The 25,461-nt window shown below is 40.4% G+C and overlaps 2 protein-coding genes across 3 annotated transcripts; one reads left to right on the top strand and one right to left on the bottom strand.

Annotated features, from left to right (window-relative positions):
- The first annotated feature begins 2,594 nt into the window (after positions 1–2,594).
- Positions 2,595–15,828, top strand: LOC146456835 (glutamate receptor ionotropic, NMDA 1-like). Its single transcript, XM_085092857.1, has 7 exons — positions 2,595–3,442; positions 5,453–6,060; positions 6,953–7,602; positions 9,444–9,608; positions 11,098–11,300; positions 12,452–12,630; positions 13,507–15,828. The coding sequence occupies exons 1-7, from the start codon at positions 3,020–3,022 to the stop codon at positions 14,330–14,332; spliced, it is 3,054 nt and encodes a 1,017-aa protein (XP_084948983.1). The 5' UTR covers positions 2,595–3,019; the 3' UTR covers positions 14,333–15,828.
- A 2,104-nt stretch (positions 15,829–17,932) lies between these two features.
- Positions 17,933–25,434, bottom strand: LOC146456836 (uncharacterized). 2 transcript variants are annotated; one of them, XM_085092854.1, is made up of 2 exons: positions 25,186–25,434; positions 17,933–21,943 (listed from the first exon to the last, which is right to left on the bottom strand). In XM_085092854.1, the coding sequence occupies exons 1-2, from the start codon at positions 25,403–25,405 to the stop codon at positions 18,420–18,422; spliced, it is 3,744 nt and encodes a 1,247-aa protein (XP_084948980.1). In that variant the 5' UTR covers positions 25,406–25,434; the 3' UTR covers positions 17,933–18,419. The 2 variants fall into 2 exon arrangements, with proteins under 2 accessions (XP_084948980.1, XP_084948981.1); XM_085092855.1 differs by lacking the exon at positions 25,186–25,434 and adding an exon at positions 24,822–24,969.
- Positions 25,435–25,461: the final 27 nt, after the last annotated feature.

The following is a 25,461-nucleotide window of genomic DNA, read 5'->3' on the forward strand; positions in this document are numbered from 1 at the left end:
GCAAAACATTTGCACAAACGTGCACAGCTCTTACGCTTCTCGATAAGCTTGAAGTTTAAAAACTTGCACTGAATGCTTGGCTCAGTGAGGTTGTACCTCGTACGCTTGGACTTGCCTTAAGTGTTTTAAAACGTCTGCGAGGAATTCAGTTCAGCGTAAAAAAAGCCGTCCTTGATCTCTTCGTTCGCTCGGCACCACACAGCAAAACATTTGCTCAAATGTGCACAACTATTACGCTTCTCGATGAGCTGGAACTTCAAAAGCACTTGAATGCTTGCCTCAGAAAGGTGGTAACTCGTACATTAAACGTTTCTTCAATTTGAGATGTCCGACTGTGTCCGATCTTCTTCGCTTTCGATTTTTCATTCAACTGTTTGCAACTGGAGCTGCCCGTGTCATGTGATCATTAAGTTTCGCGCGCTTTGGTCGGAAGTTGCCTCAACATACGGTCGTTAAAAAAAATTTTTACTTAAAATAAAATTCTGTTAACTTCAACAGCAAAACCCAAACGCGGAGAATTTAATGAAACAATTATTCCATTCGCGCTTGTTGGATATGAGATTGGTTATAGCCAACTCGGCGCTTCGCGCCTCGTTGGCTATTTACCATCTCATATCTAACGCGCGCTCATGGAATAATTGTTAAATATCTAATATTCTTCATAAAGGCCCTTGAAAATACAGTAACTATTACAATTTGTGCTATTACAATTTCGTGTTACTTTCTGTTTTAAATTTAGGGTGCGTTCAAATATTTGCCTGCGAACGCAGACGTGTTTCCGGATGGCGGAGGGAAGCGACAGCCGGAAATACATCTGCGTTCGCAGGCTAGCGTTCGATTGGATTCCGGAATAGGAATACATACAGTGATGACAAGAAATTCCTGCACAAGAGGTTTTTTCGGAGTTACTGGAGTACAAAATCATTCTCAACTTATCATGTGTCAGCGAAAGTTTGCAGAAAATGTCTTCCCAAATGTACTTTATTCCGCTTATTCTTATTCGGCCGGAATACAGTTCGGTTTGAACGCAGCTGAACGCGACCTTATAGTGTCAAAAGTTATAACATTTTGCGGTAACGACGGTAATTTCGTTTTGTTCCAAACGTTTTTTACATTTTGCGTCAAAAGTAATTATTTATAGGCCTTATCACGGTTTTCGACGCCATTTTGACGAGTAGGCAAACACGTCTGAAATAACAGTGTTTGTATGGGAATCCGATGTCAAATAATTTTCATAATTTCCATACATTTCCCTGTATTTTTTCCCGCGAACTATTTTTAGTAGCAGTTCACGGGTGGTAGACAAATGTATGGAAAGTTCAAAACACGACTGGACGCTTTCTGGCACAGCTTCATCCCTCCAATTTTTTTTTCTAAAAATCCTTTTCCTAATGCCAAAAGTTTCCAATTCATGAATTTTTCAGAAGCGATGTTTTATGAAAATGATTTGACATCGGATTTCCATACAAACACTGTTATTTCAGACGTGTTTGCCTACTCGTCAAAATGGCGTCGAAAACCGTGCTAAGGCCTATTGTAATACTATAGGAAGTAATATGAACTTTATTTTCAGAAACAGTTACGGAAGGAGATTTTGCGAGGAACGTTGCACGCAAATATTACGCTAACGTTAATTGTGCCCCGGCCTTTTCTCTGTTCTTCTTTCTCAGTTCTGATGAGTTGTACATCAATACTGATTTCATCTTTATACACAACTCATTATAATTAGCAAGTTATAAGGTAACAATATCATTGATGAAAGTGATCTTTGTGAGTGTAAATCCCTGATACTGACATATCTGGGTCCAGCTGTATGTCTGCATAATTCGCTGGAAGTTTTTTGTCACCCTGCCATCCTGCTTATTGTGAAATATTCATGAAGTACGGAGGCTAGGTAAAACTTTAAGACATTACAAAAACAAAGAAAAATTTATGAATATATTTTTTTGTGCGTAGTTACTCATACAACAACGTCAACTCGTGATTTTAATGTTGATCGGCTTATGAATGCATGTAGTTTTTAAAGATTTTCATTAGCACAGTTTGAAACTCATGGCTTGACTGAAAAAAGTGCGACTTTATGGAGTTTTAAGTGTGCCTCATTTTGACCTCATAAAACATTAAAACGCCACTGCTTTTGAATAGTGCCAATATATACTCAATTTAATGACGAAGAAAGACTCCACAAATTTGAATGAAACGTAGACAGTTGCGTTTTTCTTCGACAAAAATATCCGATACGTCGTACTAGTTTAATGTCCACAAGACAAAATGCTTGTTCCAAGATTCCCGTTTTTTGTTTTTGTTTTTTTTTTTCCCAACCTATTCAGAAATGTCTTTGGCGAATTGAAAACAGTAATATTTGGCAGAAAAACACTCAAAGGGACCTCTATGAAATCCCAGCTTGAGATCTCTGTTGCTTAGGAACGGAATAATTTTGCCAAAAATGTAATGAAATTATTGATTTGTTCTACGTTCGCCCACTCTCAGCGCGTTTGTATTATTAAAGGAATCTAGCTTCACATGCAAACACGATCTATCGTTTATCGCCTGTGTTGGATGGCGAAAGTAGAAGTGACAGAAAGTACTTTGTAGTCCCGGTATCAATCATTAAGTGCCAAACATAACTTGTTATTATTTAAATCATGTTTGATGTACATGTTATCTGCGTGATATTTTGCGTAGGGACTGCTAGAGATCTCGTTGCTTTTGTAAACAGAAGAAATTCCACAACTATTAAAATCGCTTTTCCTCCAATTTCAGTTGAAAATGTGATGGTATTTTCCACAAATGAGGCATTGTCTTGATGTAGAATCCATGAACTCGGCTAATGTTTGCAAGTTCGCGCGGAGAATTCACCTTTCACACATTAAAATTCATATTATAGTTTTCATGAGCGAGTAATTATTGCATCGGAAATGAGATGTTTCTTGACCCCAGGGTAGAATTTCAATTTACAAGTTACGACGAATAGCATAAACCACGAAAAGGCAACAATTCGTTTTATCATAGTTGTGTAATGGCTTTTTGCGATATTTTATTACTTCTTGCTTGGTTTATAGTAACCCATTTTAAAGGCATAACAACTCGTGAAAATGCAACTGTCAACATCGCAATATTTTACAACGCTTCGGATCGTTATATGGGAAACATCCTTCAAACAGCAGAAGCCAAGTTTCTTGCTAGTCGGCGACAAAAAAATCAGCTGGGCGAATTTTTGAATGTGTATTTAAACCTGCGGTGGTTTAACGAGTCTGAGATAACTGGCAGCCAAACCGGTTTGAATAATTCGCTCTTCGATATGAGGAACATTTCCTCGCAAATTCAGGGTGCAATTTTTGTGGATATCAGCAGCAAATCCTTGTTTCTTTCGTCAATTTTTGAAACATCATCAATCCCAGTAGTTGGAATCTTTCAGAGTGGAGGACAGCCACGGACTCAGGTATGGCGATTATTTAAACGGTAGTTAAGAGCGTTTGCAATATTTTGGCAAAACGTTGTAAGAGGTGTTAAACTAATGCAAAATTTTAAGACGACATTTTATTCCTGGTACAAGTAACAACAAAAAGCGTTCTGACTAAACCACAAAATGTGTTGCGTAAACTGCGTTATCAATAACAAATCAGTGACGATCTGTGCCAAAAAAAACGTGGTGAATATATAGATGTTCTGTTTGAAAGCTTTTTTTTCTTCTCCCTCAGCTCTAAGCTTAAAAATGGGCAATTTTTATTAAATAATTAGGATTTTCGAGGAAACGGTCACAAGTTGTTTTACAGGGACTGTATATATTGGTGGTCAAATTTGCTAAGGTACACGTTCATCTGTTCACATATTAGCGTCATTGTAAATTTTGTTATGAGTAAACGGCTCGGTTTGAACGCCTTAATTTACATTATCTATTTTCCATCATGATCAGGGATAAGCAACTGTTATACTTTAGATAACTAGCATTTATAACGACGTCCCTTCGAGTCATATTTATAAGCCAAGCAGGGCCGCCGTGCCGAAAGAACAATGTTATATTGTCTAGTAAGATGGTGTTTTCCGTTTATGCCGTGAAGGCAGCAAAACAGTTGCATCTGAAATGCGTCTGCACTGACAAATGTACATTTGGAGCAAGTAGTCTAAGCGAATCAGGCTAGCTCGCTTTCAAAATGCATAACTGGTTGACAAATATTATATATAATAGGTTGTTGTGTATGTGAGAACAGTTTTAATTAATTAGAAGAAACGATTTGGTGCGCATGTTGTCAAACTGACTTCTTGATCTGGCGATAACAGTAAAAACTGCTTTCCTCGCTTTAAAAATCTCCGTTTACAGTTTCTCAACAACCGTTTGGGAAAAAGGATACACGGAAAATATTCGTATTAACATGAAAACAAGGCAAGAATACTCAGTGAAAGGTTTAGGAGGTTTGTCGCGAAAAAGCGCACACGTTTGCCAAGTTTTCGGAATTTTGATAAAAAGAGCACAACTTGTCAGCAAGCATGAAGTTGCCGTGCAAAGCAGGTGCAATGATTGTTACCGAGTTTTCAAACGTTCTCGTATTTCTCTGTCCGAATGATCACCTCCGTGAAAATTTACCCTGGCAATCAAGGCGAACTAGATATAACCTGCTGAAAATGGCATTGACTAATATGTCAATTTCTCAATTTCTCGATTGAATCTCTGAACATTAAATACACATTGTTGTCTTTCACACTTTCCGGCAAATTTACTTTGTAAATAGATGCTTTTATGTCATTGGTTATAAATTTTTAAGACTTTTAAAGTTGGACATTTAAAGATGTAATTTAAGGACGGTGTCAGGTTGTTCCTTTATGTTATTGTTAAATGATATTAAATTCAGGTAATTTAAGATAATGGAAGATTGTGCACGCGGTGCAAATTCTATTTCTCGATCACAGCCTCGTGTTTCTTGCTCTATCGTCTTATTCCTGTTTTGTTTTTTTCTTTTTCTTCTTTTTTTTTTCTTTTTCCAGTGTGCAACCAATTGTTGTTGTTGTTGTTTTTGTTTTTTGCAAAAAAAAAAAAAAAAAAAAGAAAGAAAAAGACTGCTCTTGTTGTATAATTATATATTCAAAGATGAGCAGATGAGCGATATAGATTAAGTTATTTTCACTTAATTATGCAATCAGTTATCTCCACGTTTTAAAACGTATCAAGAAATGTTTTTCGGTTGTCCCCGAGCTGTTGGCATTCGCTATTCGAGCTGTTCGCTGACCTCAGCTGGTAAATACTGAGTCAAAGAAAGACAGGAGAGAAAAAGAGCTAAGATCCAGTCTGCGATATGCCACTGAATGGTCAATTATGCGTCATATTATTTTCCAAAAATAAGATGCTTTGGTGCCTGCGGCCTTTTTCTTTTCTTTTCTTCTTCTTTTTTTTTTTTCTGTTGTCTTTCACTTATTGTTTTCTCGATAACCACAAGTTTATTTATTTAATTTTCAGGAGAGCCCAGGAGGTTTTAGTAGACTGGCATTGCCTTCAATCAAGCATTACGCGCAGGTCATTTCGGAAGTCATGAAAAAGATGGAACTACGCAGCCTTTGCTTGATATTATCCGCTGACTCAGAGAGTAAGGAACTCGCGGACGCAATGTCTCTGCTGGCGAAAGTTGAGAAATGGCTTATCAAGGAAATCCTATGGCTTGTCAGAAACGCTACTGTATCCCTGAAACTGGAGATCAAGTCTGTTATAGCAAAACAAAGCGACGTCGTCGTTGTACATAGTAGAGATACAGATAACGAACACTTGTTTCAAACTATAAAATCACTCAGTATTGATACAACTGAAACTCTCTGGGTATTGACGGACATCACGGAACATGGGATCCCACGTATTGAATGGCTCCCAGTCGGAATGATCAAAATAAGCGCAAGAAAACGGGAATCGTATCGCGACCAGAGTTTTTACGCAAATGCTGTGTGCGATGCACTCCTTCTTTACCAAGAGGCGTTTGAAAGGGTGCATACTCCAGCCCGCTATCACAACCCCGAAGGTGGTTGTTTTCTTGGAGAACATGGCGAAGCAGCAGATATTCAGGACCTAGCAAAGATGTAAGTTTGAATAAACTATTCAGTTACTCAATCGAATGCTATGTCACCTGTAGAGCTGATGATTCGCCCTCAGCTCCATGCAAGCGCCTGATTTTTTGGAGCTTTTTTTGGCTGCAATTCTAGAAGAACCTCTCCTAGACAATCACACTCGAAAGGGAAAAAACGTTGTATGTTACACATGTTGTAGAAAGTGGGGCCTAAGTGAGTCTAAAACTTCAGCCGTCTCGCAACCAAAATTGAACAAGATCCGGGAGTCTCTATTGCTTGTGTCCGCGGCTCTTGGACGTTACAAAGAACTAACACTTCTGAGCATAAACGCTAACAAACTTGTGCTTCTGGGATCTAAGTATAAACCCGTTCCAGTAAATCTCAGTGAGAAAGAGTTAGTCTGGTTAATTTCGAAAAATCCGCTTCGCGGCGATACACAACGTCTGACTTGTTTCAAGACCGCACTTGCAAAACATTTTAAACTTATTTAATCAGTGCACTTTTAATGTAAACTTCTATCCTATTCCATTTCTATTCCTTTTTTAAAATCCCTTTATCTTTGTAATGTATTCTAGGGGTATTTGAACATTTTGCAATTTTTCTTATGAGCGTAAGCTGTCATTTGTTACTCCCACTTAATCACTTGTCCAGTTTGTCACAGTTTGGTCCAGGCATGCGCTATTTCCCTCATGAGCCCACTTCTTGTTCATTTTCTTTTCTGACAAGCGAGAGAAAAGAAGTGATACGTTGATCAAAAGAAAATAGCTCTTTAATGTGTGAAACCAGACATCGTTTGAAACATGAATATAACTTCATGTTTTTATGGCCATGTTCATTCGCCTTTACTAACCAATTTTTTTTGTCTTATTTTTCGTTTTTGTTTTTTTTTTTATTGGCAAGCAAGATATTTAAAGGAAACTTTCATTGAAGGAAAAGACTCTCTGTTTATGAAACCCTCCGTGCAAGAAAGATTCCAGACAACGTTTGAAATATGGAACCTTCGGCGTAATAGAAATGGTGACAAACATTGGACTCTTGTGGGGCTCAGGACACCGACTGGTCTCGCTTTGGACACTGTGATGGCCCCTAATGGAAGCACCTTGGTGGCCCCTCCTGTTCCAGTTACGCACGTTATGCGTGTCCCAGTCAATGAATACTATCCTTGGGTTCAAATAGAGGAACCTAGGTTAGACAGCAAAGGAATGTGTTATTGCTTGGGAAGGGGCCAACTTTGCTACAAGTTTGAAAATTCAAGTCGTGTTACCAAGACAACCCTTTGTTGTTTTGGCGTCTCCATCGATTTGCTTGCCATGATTCAGGACGAGCTTGGTTTTCAAAGTGAGATTTATTTCACCCCGGACGGAAATTACGGCGATTTTGACGAAGAGACAAAATCGTGGAATGGAATAGTTCAGGAGGTGATAAGTGGAAAGGCGGATTTTGCCATTGACATATCTATGAATACTCTAAGGGAAAAATATCTTGACTTCGCTCATCCGTTTATAGGCTTGGCATTAAATGTTTTGGTTTTGAAGGATCTGGAAGTTAACGACGGTAAGAGATATTCTTATGCTCTTCAGTGTACGACTTTATAATTATAGAATAAGTTTAGTTTCTCAGTGAAATTCAATGTTTCATTTCTAAAACAAAATTCAAAATGTAGGTTTAACAGACAGTACAACCAACAGTCTAATCATCGTTACAGTGCCTTTTTATTTTCAGAAAATAACGAAAAAATGTATCGTTTTATCGAACTGACGCCGCAAATGTTTGCTAATTGAATAAAACCTATAAAAGGTGTTCGTCATGGTGGTTTGAAATGATAGCTGAGTTTTAATCGTTTGTCTCACGATTGAGTCACATACATGTGGATCGCGACGTTTTGACCGCTATACTGCTGGTCTTCATCAGGCGATAGGGTCGACTGATTAAATAACAGTAGAAGTAGTACCCTTGTTTGTGTTCATTGGTGCGTTTCGACCCTCTCTTAGGCTGTTGTTGATTGGAGGATTTCAATCCTTGTCGTTTAGACTAGAGATGTTCCCTCGGCGGTCCGCCTTGGTACCGATCAGCTGCTGTGTTGTTTGATCGTGGGCGTCCATGCTTCTGGAATTTCAATGCCATTATCCCTGTTGCTGTCGTCAGGATGAAGTCTTATGTGAATAGCCTCTTTAACCCTACTGGTGTACCAATGTGGGTCTCGGTCAATAAACTTAACCTCATCTCAGAGCGGATAGTGCCCGTGCATTGCTGTGTTCTGAAACGGCGGAGGATTGGGTTCGAGCAAGCCGCATGTCTCTGTGGTGTTCTTTAATCCGTTCATGCATAGATCTTCCCGTCTCTCCAATAAAGACCTTGTCACACTCGTAGAAAATCTTGTAGACACTTCCGTCTTGTTTTGCAGTATCGACAGTGTCCTTAGGTCGCACTAGGTGTGATCTAAGTGTTGTGTCAGATCTGAAAACTGTCCGTATGCCCTGCTGTTGTAGGCAACGGCGAAGAGCCTCTGATAACCCTTTGACGTATGATAGCACCGCAGTAGATTTAATTTCAGGCGCAGGTTCTTTTGTGGCTGTTTGTTTCTTTGTTTCCGTAATTTTCCACAAACAAAAACGGATAACCGTTAGAAACAAGAACTGGTGAGAGGTGTTTCTTTTACTGAGAGATTACTGATGGTTTAGTTATGAGGTGTTTCGATCTATCGTACAGGCACTTGACAATACCGCGTTTGACAGATTGTGGGTGGTGTGAATCATACGCTAGGTACCGGTCAGTGTGTGTAGGCTTTCTGTAAACACTGGTAGAGAGGTAGCCATCCGAATCTCTAGATACTAACGTGTCAAGAAAGGGTATTTTGTTGTTAGTCTTAGTTTCCATGGTAAAGCGGATCGTCGGTTGTTGTTGTTGACTATAGAGGTGTTACAAGAAAATGTCAACTTTTTGTCAGGCACTACTCAAGATGGTAAAGGTGTCATCCACATAGCGTTAATAACCAATCACTGGTCGTCAGCTCTTTGAAGGTCAATATCAAAACGTCTCTAGAATAATAATTATAAATCGAAAATTAAGATCATATTTTTAAATCTCCTTCACGGGGTTTTCATCAAAACGAAGGAAATCTCTACCGTGAAGGAGGTTGAAAATGCGGTGATCGTATTAACTATCATTAAAATTTGGTCACATTTTGCTTTGAATTTCTTTAAGAATTATTAATTAATGGTTTGAGAAGCTATAACAAACACTTTTAAAAAGAGTGTTTAATCCTATTTTCATTCACCTCAAAGTTGGTAAAAGTTGCCCCTCGTTTTCTCAACACACCTCTGAGCTTGATATGTTATTTGAAATATTGTATAACCGCCTTTTTGACTTAATGTTGTTCCTTTTTGCTTCAACAGAGATTCAATGGAGCTCTTGGCTGGAGCCATTTCAGTATCAGCTGTGGCTCTCGATTGTTGGAATTATTAACTTAATTTTAATAGTTATTTGGTGGATCGACAGAAAGAGTCCTTATGGTCATTACAGACAGCTGGATAGTGGAGATGATGGCTTTACAATCTTAGGTATTCTAATGCGCTCCACATAGTTGTTGCAATTAGCCAAGAGAAAATAATAGGCCAGAGAGTGAGAACCCCACTATAACCCTTGGCCCCTTGGGATATGTGAATTTCACTTTTGTTATTTATAGACGTCGTGAAAACACGTCTGTTTCCTGAGACGTCCGCAAACGTATCTTGTCTCCTGTAAATGCCCCTTAGGAAAACCATACTGAATATTCAACAACCGCCGTTACACAATGCGACGTTGGCGCGCCCCGAGGAGTTCCCATGACGTTTCACTGACCATTTGCGGACGTCTCGCGAAACTGATTTCCGTTTAGACGATGTCTAAAAATAAATCGAGTGAAATTCACATATTCCAGCGAACGCCCCTAGTTTCCATCTCTGTCCCCTTATTTTCTTTTGAATCAACTAATTGCTTTGGTTGTTTTGCCGCTAAGATATCGAAAGGGTAAAAATGAAACTTGTATTTCAAACCTCAAATTATACAATGGAGAGTGCACAACTTGTGTTTTGATTGATCTAGAGGATTGTGTGATCAAAATATACAAAATGATGCACTTATGACGTCGTGAGACGTAAAAAGTTATCGTAGTCCTACCTTGTAAACTTTTGCATAAGTCAAGGTTGGTCGCCTTTTTTTAGCCAGTAGACGTGCTCTCTTGTTATAGATGACAGCCGAGGTGGCCTCTCTTATAAGCCTGGTGGTTTCTTGAGGTCTCCTCGCCATTATTGTAAATTCCTATCATTTCTTCTTTTTTTTAGTAAGGCAAATAAATAAATGATGATGATGTGATTTAAATGACGCAAGCAAGACCACAATTGCTCATTCAATCTCAGCGCAGATCATCACTAACGCGATTTCTGACATTTCCAATTTACTGCGAGATAGCCGATATCAAGACTATGATGCATAAGACAAATATATTCTGTTTGGCCGTGCGTGTGTGTTAAAATGCACAGAAGAGTTCAAAACGTACTTCCTTATTCTTACCATGTTTTGATATTTAACAAATAGATTATGAGCTGGAAATTTCTATCGCGTGATAGTTGATGAGGGCGAATCCCGAATCAACCATCACGCATAGAAATCACGAGGCAGCGAATAATCTAATTGTTTTAGTATAAATCTACTAGTCATTCAAAACTTATCGACAAATTATCCAAATTCTCTTCACAGACACTTCGAAAACGCGTAGAAGCGGCCGCCATTTTGTTGTTGACAACTGCACACTGTTAGGCTACTCACTATCTACAATAGAATAGACAGTGAGTAGCGTAACCAATAAGAGAACGGCATTCGTGATAGAACGCTAGTAGATTTGTACTAGCATTTGTTAGTACATGTCCACTGGTCACTATCCTGCCCCTCTAATAAGAATACCCATCTGCGGCCACTGCTAGCCCCCTCCCCAAGTAATACCATGTTACCTTTGGATCAAACCACAGGCATTCTTAACAAACCGACTTTAATGTCCTTATTTTTCCTCAGATTCCATGACGTACGTTTGGGGAGTGGCCTTTGGTAAGGACATTGGAGCTGAAAAGACACCTCATAGCAGCAGTGCACAATGTGTCTCTACGTTTTACGCGTTATTCGCTCTGATTGTAGTCAATACTTACTGTGCAAACTTGATGGCCTTCCTCGTTCAGGAAAACTTTGAGCTTCCGATTAACGGAATAAGAGACGCAAAGGTAACGTTACGGTATATCATTACAGTCCAAATTTTGAATAGCGACTACCAAAAATATCCCGGGAGAGGTGGTCAGCTAGGGGGAGGAGGGGGGGGGGGGGTTGGTGTTCCATCACGAGATATCCTACTAATTGCGTGACTTACTGAAAAAAGAAAAAACAAACAATTGAAAATAAACAGAGAAATCCACTACGTGCCAGGAACAAATGACCGGATTATACAAGTATTCGCCACAAGTGATTCAACTTTATCTACTCTAACCGCTCTCTCCAAAGATACGTCCCTCATTTGAAGGTCTGAAATTTTTAGTAACCTCTCCCCTACCCTTCTCTATTAAGTCACTCCTTCCCCGTGCGGGAAAAGTTAGAAAAAAGTACTAAAAAACTCGGGAGTTTTAATTGTAAGACTGGTAAGACATCAGCCAGTTTGTATATAAGAAAACTCGGTCTTCAATGAGATTTGTAAAACTATTTTTGTACGAAGTTACATGTGAGAAGGGCATTCCTTTTGTAAATAACACACAACCCATTAGCGCCATGTTTTATTTAGTCGTGTGGTCGAATTTTGGGAAAGCTAATTAATGTTTCGTGCAAAACTCGTGATTTTAAAAAAGCCTCCTTTCCTTCTGGGAAGAGGGGAGCCTGGGTAGGTGGTCGAGTAACGACTTGATGATTGGTGCCTAGAGAGTGATGCATCATGGGAAAGGTCTACGCAGGCTCAACATACCCGTGTCGATTTAGCAATCGAACAAAGGTTTGACCGTTGTCTTTTTTTGAGGGTTTTTTCCGGGTACTCTGATTTTCCTCCCACCACAAAAACCAACATTTCCAGGTTTCTATTTGATCTGGAAGCAATTGACGAAGAGCTACTCCGGGGATGTGCCATAAAACGTTCATTTAGTTTTATTCAACGAGGTATTTAAGTTGGGAATACTGTAAAAATGGCCACAACTGGTGTTTTGTGACTTATGATTCATTCCGGATCTGCCTGCCATTGTTACTAAGCACAGCTAAAATTTACGTTTATATTCGAAGGAAGCTTTTCTCTTTCTACATCAGACAGTCACCACTGTCTACCTACGTGACTAAATTTTTTGTCTCTGATTAAGGGTTACACTGTTTAATTTCAGTTTTGCTCTTCTTGCACTCACAGATCCGACACCCTTCCTTAAAACCACCAAATGGGTTTAAACTTGGAATCCAACAAGATTCCCAAGAAGAGACGTACTTCAAATTTCACAGCGAAGATATATTTCGTGAAATCTACAATGTCAACCTCAAACTTAACTTTGTTAAGAATTTTGCGGAAGGCATTGAAAAGCTGAAAAACAGGTACGTCCGCCACTGTTCAGAGTACATTTATTTTAACTTTATCCAGTGATAAATTCTTATATCACGATCAAGCGGATAAGTTAAAATCTCGTCCCCAGGTTCTCGCAAAATTTAAAATACCCCACGAATCATGTTGGGCCAGTTATTTAAACAGAGTCTAACTTAGGCCGCGGCTTCAGACAATCAATGGGCCTCTAAATCTGTCTATAAGTGGTATATTTTAAGTAGATAAAAAGGTTTCTAGTCTGGAACACAAGCCTTCTTATTACCATCAGCAGCAGACAATGTTTAGATATTATTGTTGGAAAAATTGAAAATGCCTTAGAACGTGGTTTTGTTAAACAACATCTAAACTGTCTCTTAATAACTGACCCATAGTATTTTGTGAAACACTTGAAAATTTATAGCGAAGACGAAAATCAAGTGTTTCGTGTAACAAAATACTATGTAGGATTCATGGAGTATTTTGTAGCGCATACTACTTAATTCGTCCCTGTGACGTAGACATCGCCTTGAGACGTTGGATTTGCTTGCGAATTGGTGGGTAGTTTTCAGTGCGCTTACAATCGCAACAATGGCAACAGTAACCAACAAACCATTATTTTATCACACGCGCAAAATGTTTTAGGTGAGGCATAACCCTGACGTTTCAAAGTTGTTTACGGCATCCTTTATCAAAATAAGTATGCGCCACGCCTAACTTTTTGTTGAAGTAAGGAAATTTCAAGCAGTAAGAAAGAGTTTAAGTCGCACCTCTAGTCTAGATGTTCCACACGGACGGAGTCAGTCAGTACCTGTCTTGTCTTAATTCCCTTTGCCTCTTTCCCCACAGCTCAAGAGATTTCCTGTTCATGTATCTCTCTTGTAATTCCGCAGGGAAATTCACGGCCTGGTTGGTGATTACCTTTCACTTAGCCAAGTTGCTAACAAAGACCCGAACTGCTCACTCAGTCTCGCGGGACCTAACTTCTTTAACTTCGGCCTGGGATTAGCACTGCCTAAAGCATCACCATGGTTGGACGACGTCAATCAAGCTGTATTAAAGAATCAGGAGAATGGGACAATAACAACCATAGAAGAGCGCTGGTTCAATAAAAAGGGCTGCGACTCAAAACCTTTTACTGAGCTCGGCATCATAAATTTCAGCGGTTTGTTCATGACCCTAGTGCTTGTGTTATGTTTCTGCGCGTGCGCTGTTTTCGTTGAATTTTCAATTGTAATAATGCTGATAAAGTGCGGTAGTCGACTAGGAGTATTGGGCAAGTCCATCAAAAGATTTGCCTTTAACGTGAAAAAGGGGGAAGAAGACCAGCTTAATATGCAATATTCGTTTCTTTTGAGGCGTCCGCAAAAGGCGAGCTTTGATGTCACCACTTACTCGGAGACAGTCGCCTCGTCTCAAGAACTCGGTTTCCGTAACGAGTCATTTTTCAAGTCTCTTGAACAAGTCTCCTATTACGACACGTGTTACACACCTAATGAAAAAGGTTTTGGGCCTAAGAACGCATGCGCTACATCCCATGAACAATCCACGTCGACATTAAACCACGAAGGTACTGCTCATCATGAGCAAAGGGTACACCGAAACGGTGAAATCGAAAATGGAAAAGAACCCATGAGAGACTCAAGGTATATGAATGGACACCACCGCAACAGAACTAAAAGCTTTAAGAAAAATGGGTCCATTGCAACAAAGCTTTGACCTCGATGAAAGTTTATACACCTTCGATACAGTATCGTCGGCATGCATCCGTCAATCTTGGGAGATCATGGATCTGCGCCTGGGAAGTTTGACAGTCTTGTTCAGCTGGTACGGGAGCATTGACATCGGAAGTTGGGATCGGAGAAGCTGGACCCTGACCGAGTCATGTGGAGACAAGAGCTACGCAGGGATCTCAACAGATCGAAGACTAAGCAAGGCCAGGGTGCTGAGGAAACCAGTCTCGGCGAAAGAAAAGCTTGAGCCAGATGACAGCTCCTCAGGACACTCCCTTCAGGTACAACCTGTGCGAAAGAGACTGCCACTCCAGTGGCCTGTGCGGTCACAGCAAGCTTCGATACACGATACGCACGTTATCTCAAGCCTCCTGCTATCCTGGAAGGTACTTGCTTTCGGCCTTGGATATTGTTCAGTTACAGAAGTTTACCACTCGTTGTTAGGAACTAATTTTGTTCCACTTGAGTTTTGTTCAGTGAGAGTCTACTGAGGACAACTTAATAAAACGTCTACACTTTGTAACCAGTTCATAATTACATGCACGCACGCTCATGTAGAAGAAGAAGAAGAAGAAGAAGAAGAAGAAGAAGAAGAAGAAGAAGAAGAAGAAGAAGAAGAAGAAGAAGAAGAAGAAGAAGAAGAAGAAGAAGAAGAAGAAGAAGAATTCTTTAACGATGATTATTGAACTCGTTTTCGAACTTCTCGTTGAGTGTTTTTTTGTCAGTGTGCACATATATCGTGCACACAAATTGTAAAGTACAAGTGTAAACAATAGGGTGCTTAAGCAACGAGGACGGCAACGGCAACTAAAACGTCACCCGAAAATATATCTTTATTTCATTTATGCTACTTCGCTATTATTTCAACTCGCTCGACATCTACAGAAACGGCGAACTATCCAGGAACCAAATTGGATGGAGTGGCGTTCAAGTTAAGAAAGAAAATGAAAAATTCATTGTTATACGTTCACGTTCTCCAAAAAACCTTATATGTGGTCATTTCACGCTGTTGTTTTGCAGAGGACGGCAAAGAAATGTACCAAAATGTAAAACGCACGTACAGAGCGATTGTTTTTGCTCATTAAACCTATTGTTTTGTGGCGTTATCGTTGCCGTCGTCGTTGCTTAAGCTCCCTAGTGTATTAAATATACCGTACTCGTATCCTCCATATTGGACTGGAAAGAACCAACTTCCACACGAGGCTTAAACGGGGAGAATCTTTGGACATGGAAATACTTTTTTTAAGACATTACCCCGAAAGAGCCTCCATTCTATACGGTTTATTGATCTATGTACTGTTTTCTTTAGTACATGAATGCGAATTGAACTTTTTGTCAATGACAGTGAATTGTCGCAAGTCAACTCGGTAGACCTGCTCCTGAAAAGCTCTATTTTCACCGGACCCTCATAACCTACATCTGCATTGTTTTTTTTTTAGGGCTGGGAGCATTATTCTGTTGTTCGTTCTTTTGTCCTCTCGACCAACCATGTACTGAAGACGTTGCAAATGGAGCAGGTCGCCCCACTTAAAATCCTTAGAAAAAATACTGTGCTCCCAGCGGTGACTTACAGATTACCCGTGGAACGCTTTAACACTGAGCTATGGATAGTGACTCGTGGTGAGCTTCTTTGCCCAACAAAGCTCAACGCTTTTTCAATAGTCTACTGCATCTTTAGCCCGTAATTTTGCTTTAAGAATTTCATTTGAGTCATTCGTAGAAAGGCTTATATTGCTTTTAACCCTTTTGGTTGAAATTTGACCTCTTTAGGAGAAGAAATTTCTCCAGTACTAAAACGGAGTTTTTAGGATACCTCTCAAAATAAAGTAGATCCACGGAAAGGAATTTTTAAACTACGGTTCAAGAGTTCGATCAACTCCATGCTCGCAGGCCCGTAGCAGGGGGAGGTACGTGCAGAGGGGGTGGGCCCCCCCCCCCACCCAGAATTTTTGGAAGTTAAAAACCATGGGCCAAAACTATATAATTAAAACAAATTAATGTGCATCAATCGGTCTTGAATTCTACGCTGCAGGTGCCTTTTCACAACCTTTAATAATCTGTTTACTTCCTGTCAGTTTCCTTCGCTAACAGTTATATACAACAGCAACAAAGGCACTCCTACCTGTGTGAATAGGAAATAAGAACCAAAATGGATCGAAATCAACCAATCGCAAGTTGTTTAGCCAATTTGCTCGGCCTCCCCAGTTGTTTAAGCCTTGCTACGGGCCTGGCTCATAAAATCATTTGAAGGGAACGGCCGAGATTTTTTCTTTTTTGATAGATAAATACAGCAGTAGTAACTTATATTTTTGTGTTCATTGGTATGCAAGCGATACTATGTTCACTTATGGTCTTTAAAACACACACGCATATGGGCATAAAAATAAAGATTTGAGCACGTTTTCAACATTTGTTATAAAATCACAAAAGCCCAGGGGCAGATACTTTTCTCCTATCTGCCCATGCAAAAGCCCCTATAAAACAACGTAATCGTATCGAACTCGGAGATCTTCAAATAACGTTGCACAAGGTGGAGATGTGGCCCGACGACGGTGATTTATATATGTGGTTTGGTCTTAATCGGTTAATGCGTAAACGAACAAGAACGAAATAAAACTTGTGGGTTTTGAAGATGTCGTAAGATATGAAAAACATATTGATTCAACTTGGCGTTTTCTTTCCAGTGTTTTGCGGGCGTTTGTGAAGACAACGAAAACGATTGTAAAAGCGTAGAAAAACAAAAATCGAAAGCGGTTTTTTTAAATCCCTTTTCATGAAAAGGTACACATGTCAACGAGGTTTAGACATTGCTTCGGGTTAATGAAAATCCCAGTAATAAAGATGGCAAATTTACCCAACGCTTGTGACACGAATTGTCCCATCTTCCTGATTTTATTACCAAGTTAGAATATCTTTACTGTGACCAGAAAATCGTGGTCCCGACCCTGCTAGCTTTCAGTTTCTTGCCGAAAGTTATCATTTTTTTCTTTTTCAAAGTTTCATTATCGCTGGCGTCAACGCAGGCTTCGATGCCATTTTGCCTTCGTACAGTGACCTACAGTGGGCTCAGTTTAAACCGTTCCTCAAGAAACAAAATGCCTACACTGTAAAAAACGGTTTGACGACCGAAAACTGGAGTGACTAGAACAGAACTTGGGGACCCCAGTAACTAAAATTATTCAAATCAATTTTGCGGTATAATTTCTCGTTCCTTATTCCTGGGCGAAGCAAAAGAGAGGCTCTGCTCTCAGAGCATAGTTAATAAAGGGCAATGGTTATGAAGCCCCACATTCTTCCTTTGTTTTAGGTTTTTGTTGGCCTTTATTGCCCTTGAAGGTGCACAAAGGTGACAACGCTCAATAGCACTCCAATTAAGTTGAAAAAACTGACCAATAGAAACGTAACATTAATTTATTCAGTCTGAATGTGCGACCAAAGAACAAAAGGTTGTGCACTGTCAGGGAGCGTTCAACCTAAATTGCAGCACCGTTGTTTTTGCTCTTGATTTTTGCCGACTTTCATAACCAGTCTCCTCTACTAACTATGCTCAGAGTGACCCAAGCAATTGAGAACAATGAAGTGATACTTCGTATTTAACAAAGCAATATAATATTGCACCAACAGTACAACCAAACACGTTTTAAGTTGTTCAACTTTTGAATAACACAAACAAACTGTGAAAGAAACAACATCAATACATTTCTGTTCCGTGATTGACAGTTTCTATATGAACTCAAAGAAACAAAAATTGAAGTTTTCCTTTTTTCTTTCCTTTCCTTTTCTTATTGGTTCACGTTCAAGGGAAGAGGCACGAATACTGCTAAAAAATGCACCTCACAAAGTGTGAAATACCAAAAACTTAATTTTTTCGATTTTTACAGACAACCACTTGTTGATTTGTTTTACGCCAAACGATCGCGCGTAAATGTTGGTTACGTACTCTGCGTACATACTCTGTATGAAGGGAGTTGGGGGACGATCCTTACACATCAATGGAGAAAGTCGTCGATCGAAACCCCGCATGTTGAATTAACTTGACAGTATATTTGGTCTGTTTTCATCATAACAGATATTCATTCGAACATCTCTTGTTCCAATGGTTTACTGACCCACTGACCGTACTTCGACGACTTAAAATAATCGCAAAGTTTTATCTTGGCCTCTAGGAAATCAGTTGCCATTTTCTTCGCCTCGCCGTAAGTTTCAGCATTCACGAGTTCCTGTCGGCCAACTTTGGCAGCAATTTCTTTAAATGACGCATACATCGCCGCCTTACATACGCGCGATGGAGTTGGGCTGTTGTGCGTGCGTGTCATGCACGCCCCCGTGCGCCCATCAGTCACTTCAGTGCGCGTGTCACCGATTGACCAATTAACGCTGAGATTGTTAGTCTTTTCTGTTTCACGTGGTGGATCGTAGGCTGTTACACGACCTAGCCACGGGTGGTTCACGTGATACGGAGCAGGCAGCACCGTGTTAAGGTCACTAGAGTGTTGAAGGCGACAGCAAACAGCGCGTGAAAGATGACCATGATCGTACAAATAGCCCAAAGTGAGGGACGCCAAGTAAACAGGCTCAATAAAGTGGCTCAGGAGAGCGCCCTGAAGTCCCAGAACATTCCAGCGACATATCTTATCACTGCAAGACATGGTACGTAATCTGCTACCGCGTAGGAGCCCATCCCATGTTTGAATGCCATCAGAGGGGTCGATAGGAATTGTTCCCTCACCGCTTTCGATCTTTGTTCTCAGGATGCCTTGCTGCTTTGATGTGAAAGTAGGATTGTGTTCTGTTGAGTGTTCAGAGGGGTGGGTGTTGGGCTCTTCTCGGGGGGTAAACAAGGCACCATCACCGCAAGGCGCCGTACTTATATAGAGATGAAACGACACACCCTCACGAAGAACGAGCCTTGAAGAACCTTGCTTTGGAGCAAAAATGGATTCATTTCCGTCATGGTAACTGCTCAGTTGCCTGTAGAAGAACCGGAGTAGAGATCTTCGAGCGACAATCTCAGCGTGAGAGTCATTCACTGTTTTTCCTTCCATGCTTAACCGTTTACCAGTCACACAACGGTTCCCTGTTCCAACAGCAACGACCCGACCAGAATCATTAGTATCTTTCTTCATGATAATACACGCCACAACCTTCCTTCCAGCGAATTTATCGGTAACGGACGCGGCAATTTGCAGAAACGTGTGATGTGAAAGAGCGGCTATGAGATCAAAATGTGTGCGGACCTTACTCAGAACGCTGGCAGACGGGCTTGTGATGTTTAAAGGAGAACCATCATCCGCTTCCGCGTTGCCAGACCGACCAAGCAGGCTTCTCAAAGCGACATCTGCTGCCTCACGTCGTGCATCCTTCAAAGTTCGAGCATTTGCCGCAGGGAACAGTTTGCCGTTGATTTTAGCAGCGACGGCGAACGTAGGGCGTTGGCTGAGAGTTTCGAAACTGAGCTCCATCTTGTTTTTCTGCACGTATTCGTTCAGAGCGCTGACGGGGTTTTTGTTAATGGCGGCATAAGCAACACTAGACAGGACATCTGGAAGATCACTGTGAGTTGCTGCGGGCGCTGGTGGGATAGACATGGAGCTTGGAGCCCCACTGAATTGTCCACGTGGAGAAACTTGTGGTGTTGGACCAAACGATCTGAGCCCGGTTCCTGGTGATGATAAAGAATTCTGGGTCGTTGTGGCTGGTGGCAATTGTGGGGTAGTCATGTAGCTCAACTTTCCACTAAACGCGCCACCAGCAGGATCATGCTGGGATGAAGCAAACGAACTAGATTGAATTCCGACAGATGCAGAGGATATTTGTTTCTTACGAGTCAGATATCCCTGATCTGGCTCATCTACATCAGGATGAGGTCTTTTCCGATCGGGTGTAACAAAACCTGATTCAGTGGTTTTTGAACCTTGGAAAGTCAGAGAACTCACTTCTTGGCGTACCTTCCACGTGGGGGGATGATCATGCATCTTGTAAATCAACCCTATTGTCTGCAGGTTGTAAAGGGTGGGATTAATCTCCTTTTTGGTGCGCAAACCAAACTGCCTGGCTAGTTGGAGTGTATCATACGACTTTCTTTCTCGCTTCATAAATGCGATCACTCTTGCTTCCAGATCATTTAGTGTTGCAGGCTGTCGTGATGAAGCGATCATTGGGCTCTTACTTGAAGTTGGTACTGCCTGGGGACCACGTTTGACTAGATTCTGGAAAAGGTCTGCCGAAGGAGGTGGAGGAAGCCGAACGGACTGTTTTGAGGAATGAACTGAGGCAGCTTGACCCAGACCAGGAACAGTTGTTTCGTTTGGCTGGAATTTCTTTCCAAGGGATGATTGGGAATGACCTCCTGGCAGGTTTGACTGGTTGTAAGCAACTGCAGATCGATTCGTTTGGAAGGCCATAGGTTCCTTGTCATCGTTTACATGAGAACTCTGCTGCTGCAAAAGATTAGTTTGCCCAAGGGAACCAGACGACATCTGCCTCTCTGGATAGAAGTTTACAGATCTGGACTGCTGAAAATCAAGCAATGACTTTGAATGTGCTTGAGGTCCTGAAATGAGAGGTTGAGGTGGTCGAGGGACAAACGAAGACATCAATGGACGAGGTCCTGGCATCCTGGGAGGCTGCTGATTTGGTGTAAATGAAGGTGGAAAAGTGGGCCTTGCTGCCATGGCCACTGGGGCAGGTTTCCTGGTACACTGAGACATTAAGGTGCTGAAAAGGTGTGCTGAAGGAGGCGGAGGGGGTCCTCGTGATGGTGGTTTGGCAGACACAGATGTGAGTGTAGTCGGAATCTGAGAAACAGATCCATCATAAGCCGAAGACTGATCAGGAACAGGTGCTGCAGCACATGGATTCGAATTGACATTGATGTTCCTGTCATTAAAGGGTTCCTCTTTAATGGAGTGAAACGACTGATTTTCAACCGTACCTTGACAACTTTGCTTGATGGGCATATTGTCAATACAACTGGAGGGTTCAGGTTCAACCAGTGCTGGTGCGCTTGTCAAATTGTCACTTTCCTGAGTTATTGGAAGTGGAGCGTGATAACCAGGTTTGCCGTCCTTTTCATCTCCATCACGTACATCTTCTTTCTTATCTAGAACTATGTCTTCGCCTTTGACTTCTTCTTTCGTGACTTTCTCGTATGTTTCATCTTCATTATCACCCGATTCATAATCTGGAACAATCGTTTGCAGCTCTGGCATTTCATCATCGCTCCCTTCAATCTCCTCTGTCGAGTCAGCAATTCCCCACATCGGCGGCATTTTCATAATTCGGTTGATCTTCTTTGCTTGCTCCAGTTTATTGATACATTCAATCAAGCTTGCCTCAGACGTGTGGATGGTAACATTGTGTAAAATATCATTTAATGTACAAGCGTGCGGTGTAGTCTTCATAGTGTAGAGAATTTGGTTTTCAAGGGTATCATTCAACAGAGAGGAACTCTTGACATCTTCAACGCTCTGAGCTGATTCCGGCCTTTCATGGGGCTCCTTTTGACTGGTCTTCAAGTCATCAGCGGATGAGGAGTCTAATTTGTCCATGCTGCTTTGTCTCTCCGTGTGCTTCCTCTCTTCCACAAGTGTAGCACCTGAACAAAAGTAAGTAAAAAACAACTTAATATAATCTTGACACAAATGGTCGAGACAACAGCAACAACGCTGAAATCTTCAAAAGCAAAACGACTTTTTTTAATTTTCCAGACACGTTTCGACGGTACATCCGTCATCGTCAGTGTGACGGTTATGAAAACAAGTGTTGAATTTTAAAGCGCGTAAATCACAATGCATACGTTACGTTACGTTACATAATGTTACGTTACATGGATTCAAAATTACAACGACCTTGACCTGCTGAATGAGGTCGGGCTGGAATCCTTTGATTTACATTTTACTAAACTAGAAGATGCTGATATTATTTGCAACCTGAAACAAGCCAAGTTCCTTCTTTTCAATGTACACTTGGTACCCCCTTTCCTCTCAAACAAATGTTTTAATATCTTTCGTGCTTATGACCATCTAAAAAAGTCTGTGCAGCAAGAGTAATACAAATCTGAGATGAGAGCTCAGTTTCTTCAAAAACTTGTTTAACCAAAGAACGTTTTTTAACTTTTAATATGTATAATCCTGGTTACTCATTCATTTTTACTAAAACAAATCTGATTTGTTATCATTTTTCCTCTTTCTCTAGTTACCTTCTCTCCCTCTGTTTTTCTTACAGTAAGTCTATAGTGCACTGTTAAATATTCAATACACTGTTTCTCTTTACAACGTCACAACATCTAATCTTCTTACTCTTGAAGGAGAAGGAGATGGGTGAAGGGGTGGGGGGGGGGGGGGGAGGAAGGGGGGAAGAACAGGCACATCAGTTGGTGAGAGCACTAAATGACTCATGCCACAACCTACATACGTTCAATTCCAGGCCTAACTAGTGTTCATTATGTGGTTTGAGATTGTTGTTGGTTCTTGTTCTATTGACCCTGTAAGACCCTTTTTTAAGATCCCGTGGGATAGTGTAAAATCCTGTAGCATCATTAGCCTGGAATCTGAAAGCTCTCATAAGTTTGAATTCATATCTATCCTAGTACTGTTTCTTAACAATAGACTATCTTTAAGAGACCCGGTACTTATAATACATCATGACTTAGGAGAGTTTTCAGAGCCTAGCTGTGCTTGTTTGTAAAGTTTCACAGATTCCTGAAAGGTTTCACAGGATGTCATAATTTCGTAAAGTTAGGATTGTTTAGAATTGCTTATGTCAAGGCACTATCAGTTGATAACTTTGCCTGTGGGAAATTTCATATCATTAAAACCCAGTCACCCACTAAGTGACACTCCATTATTTACCACTAAAAGTTTCTTCAGAACAAGCAGATCAGAAACTGGAATTTAAAATCTTCACCTCACCAATTTGACCGTGTTTTTAATTTAGTGAAATGTTAAAAATGGAAAAGACAAACAAACATGCCAGACATAAATGCACTCTGACTTTCTTTTTGTCATCCTGGCCCGCCAAGATTAGCTTTGCTACCTGCGGCGCCAAGAAAGTGTAAATGTAATTTAAAAAAAAAAACACCCAATAAAGTTGAAGTTGAATATAATTTTATGGGCGAGTTGTATATATATCCATCCAGTGCTTGACCTTAGAAAGCCCACTAGCCCAGATACTAGCCCAGGACTAGTAAAAAGTAATTATTGGGCTTGGGCTGCTAGAATGTGAGATTTACTAACTACATTGGGCTAGTCCCATAAGTGGTGGTTTTGAAAAGATAAATAAAGAAAAAAAAAATAAACAGATTCTATTGATCACAAAAGAAGTGAAAAAAAAAAAAGGATTTATTGCACTTTACAACAATAACCATCATTATTATTCAAACATGGTGGCTTGGCTACCAGGTGATGCCTTTTGACTAGTAAATTTTACAGAGAAAAAAATTAATGTCAAGCACAGCCACCCATGAATTTTTGTCACGTACAATCTATCTCCAGGTATTAACATCCCTCTGCTAGGCTTGATCAACTGTCTCTCTGGCATTGACCATGTCATGTGTCTGTCAGAGAGCATTTTAAACCCCCTCAGATTTGGAGAAATTTAGTGGCTACAATGCCATTTAGGAAAATTATATTTTCCCACTGATATGTAATGAAAGAGGATGAAAATGACCTTTTGTGCTTACATAAGCCCTTAGCTGTGATATAAAGCCCCAAGTACTATCTATAATACAAATATATGTCAAAACTCTGGTTCTCCTAAATCCCACATCATGTTTGCAGTCATAACATTAATTTTCCCCAGGGGATGGTAAGAATTATTTTCATTAATATTCAAATTGTATTGCTCAGCAGCAAAACTGTGCAAAGAAAAAATATAAAAAGGCAGGTACTGTACAGCTGTACAGGTATAACTTACAGCTACATGTACCACATTCAAACTATAAATATACATCAAATTTCGGCTCAGATTAACTGCAGGTTGTAAGATTGTGAGCACCACATGTGAAATATTACTCACACCTGCAACTCAGAAACTCGATGTAGACATGCGTGTAAAATACTAGAAAAAATAAAAGTTACACACAGCTGAGTAATACTGTACTTAGATTTCATCAATACAGTGTATGATGAACTTCTTCAGATTTCTTAGAATACGTTTGTAGCCTCAAAACATGCCGGAAATACATGTAATGTTTCACGGCGTTTAATTAATTAATTGACACTCGAGCCCTGAATTTCACGCTATAATTTCTGCCCTAGCGTGCATGTGGAAGCTTCAATGGCGTTTTAAGCTTACAATTATAATAATGGGATGACAATTGACTTAACTGTTAAAAGGGTTGCTAGTTTCTTTCGTTTCACTACTGCAAAAGGAACGAATTCAATTGGAGAAGGTTGCATGTCTGCATGCAAGAATGCTTGGAAAGTCGGGGACTTTTTGTCACTTTAGTTTGGACAAAAAATTATATTACTCACGATATTTCCTTTTATCCAGAGTCAACCGAGAAAAGGATCCGAGTACGCCTGGTAAATTCCCAGAGCTTTGCAAAGCCATGGCCCTCCATAAGCAAGACAAAATCGCAATGGAGTCTGGACAGAGCGAAACCGAAAGTGCTTACGAGGCATAAATTAGGGTAAATTACAACCTGCACGTGTTTCAGTTTCGCATGAAATCACTTCGTTACTATTTATAACATTGCTTCCAATATAACATGCAAATGAAAACTGACCCTCATCAATTTCAAACTTTCCTTTCCACTTTATTATTTTAGCTTTTGCACCTTCGTTTTTTAGTGTTAACCATGCATATTGATAAGGTGACAGATAGCTTAAGCTTTACCTTCTGGATCTTTCATTTCGGTCGCGGAGCGACCCAGTTGCCACTTTGGAGGCATTTCACTAACTTGCACAATAACTCCCTGACGAACCAATTCAAACACTGCTACATTCACGAAGGTGTTGCTTGAAATTTCAAGGCGATCCATGATTTCATGTATGGAAAACGGTCCATTTTCACATGTAAACAAATCCGATACTTTCGTTTTCCAATCCTCCGCCATTTTGTTTCATATTACCCAGAATGCATCCCTTTGGCTCAACCGCTGATCAGCTGAAT

Source organism: Pavona decussata, unplaced genomic scaffold (assembly GCF_977016875.1).
Source record: "Pavona decussata unplaced genomic scaffold, jaPavDecu1.1 SCAFFOLD_254, whole genome shotgun sequence".
Taxonomy (NCBI): Eukaryota; Metazoa; Cnidaria; class Anthozoa; order Scleractinia; family Agariciidae; genus Pavona; species Pavona decussata.

Bases quoted from the DNA above. Each gene is read 5' to 3' on its own strand.
- LOC146456835 (XM_085092857.1), top strand. From the start codon at position 3,020: ATGGCTTTTTGCGATATTTTATTACTTCTTGCTTGGTTTATAGTAACC. The intron at 3,443-5,452 runs GTATGGCGATTA...TTTAATTTTCAG, and splicing joins GAGGACAGCCACGGACTCAG to GAGAGCCCAGGAGGTTTTAG. The intron at 12,631-13,506 runs GTACGTCCGCCA...GTAATTCCGCAG, and splicing joins ATTGAAAAGCTGAAAAACAG to GGAAATTCACGGCCTGGTTG.
- LOC146456836 (XM_085092854.1), bottom strand. From the start codon at position 25,405: ATGGCGGAGGATTGGAAAACGAAAGTATCGGATTTGTTTACATGTGAA. The intron at 21,944-25,185 runs GTAAAGCTTAAG...ACTTTTGTTCAG, and splicing joins CGAAATGAAAGATCCAGAAG to GTGCTACACTTGTGGAAGAG.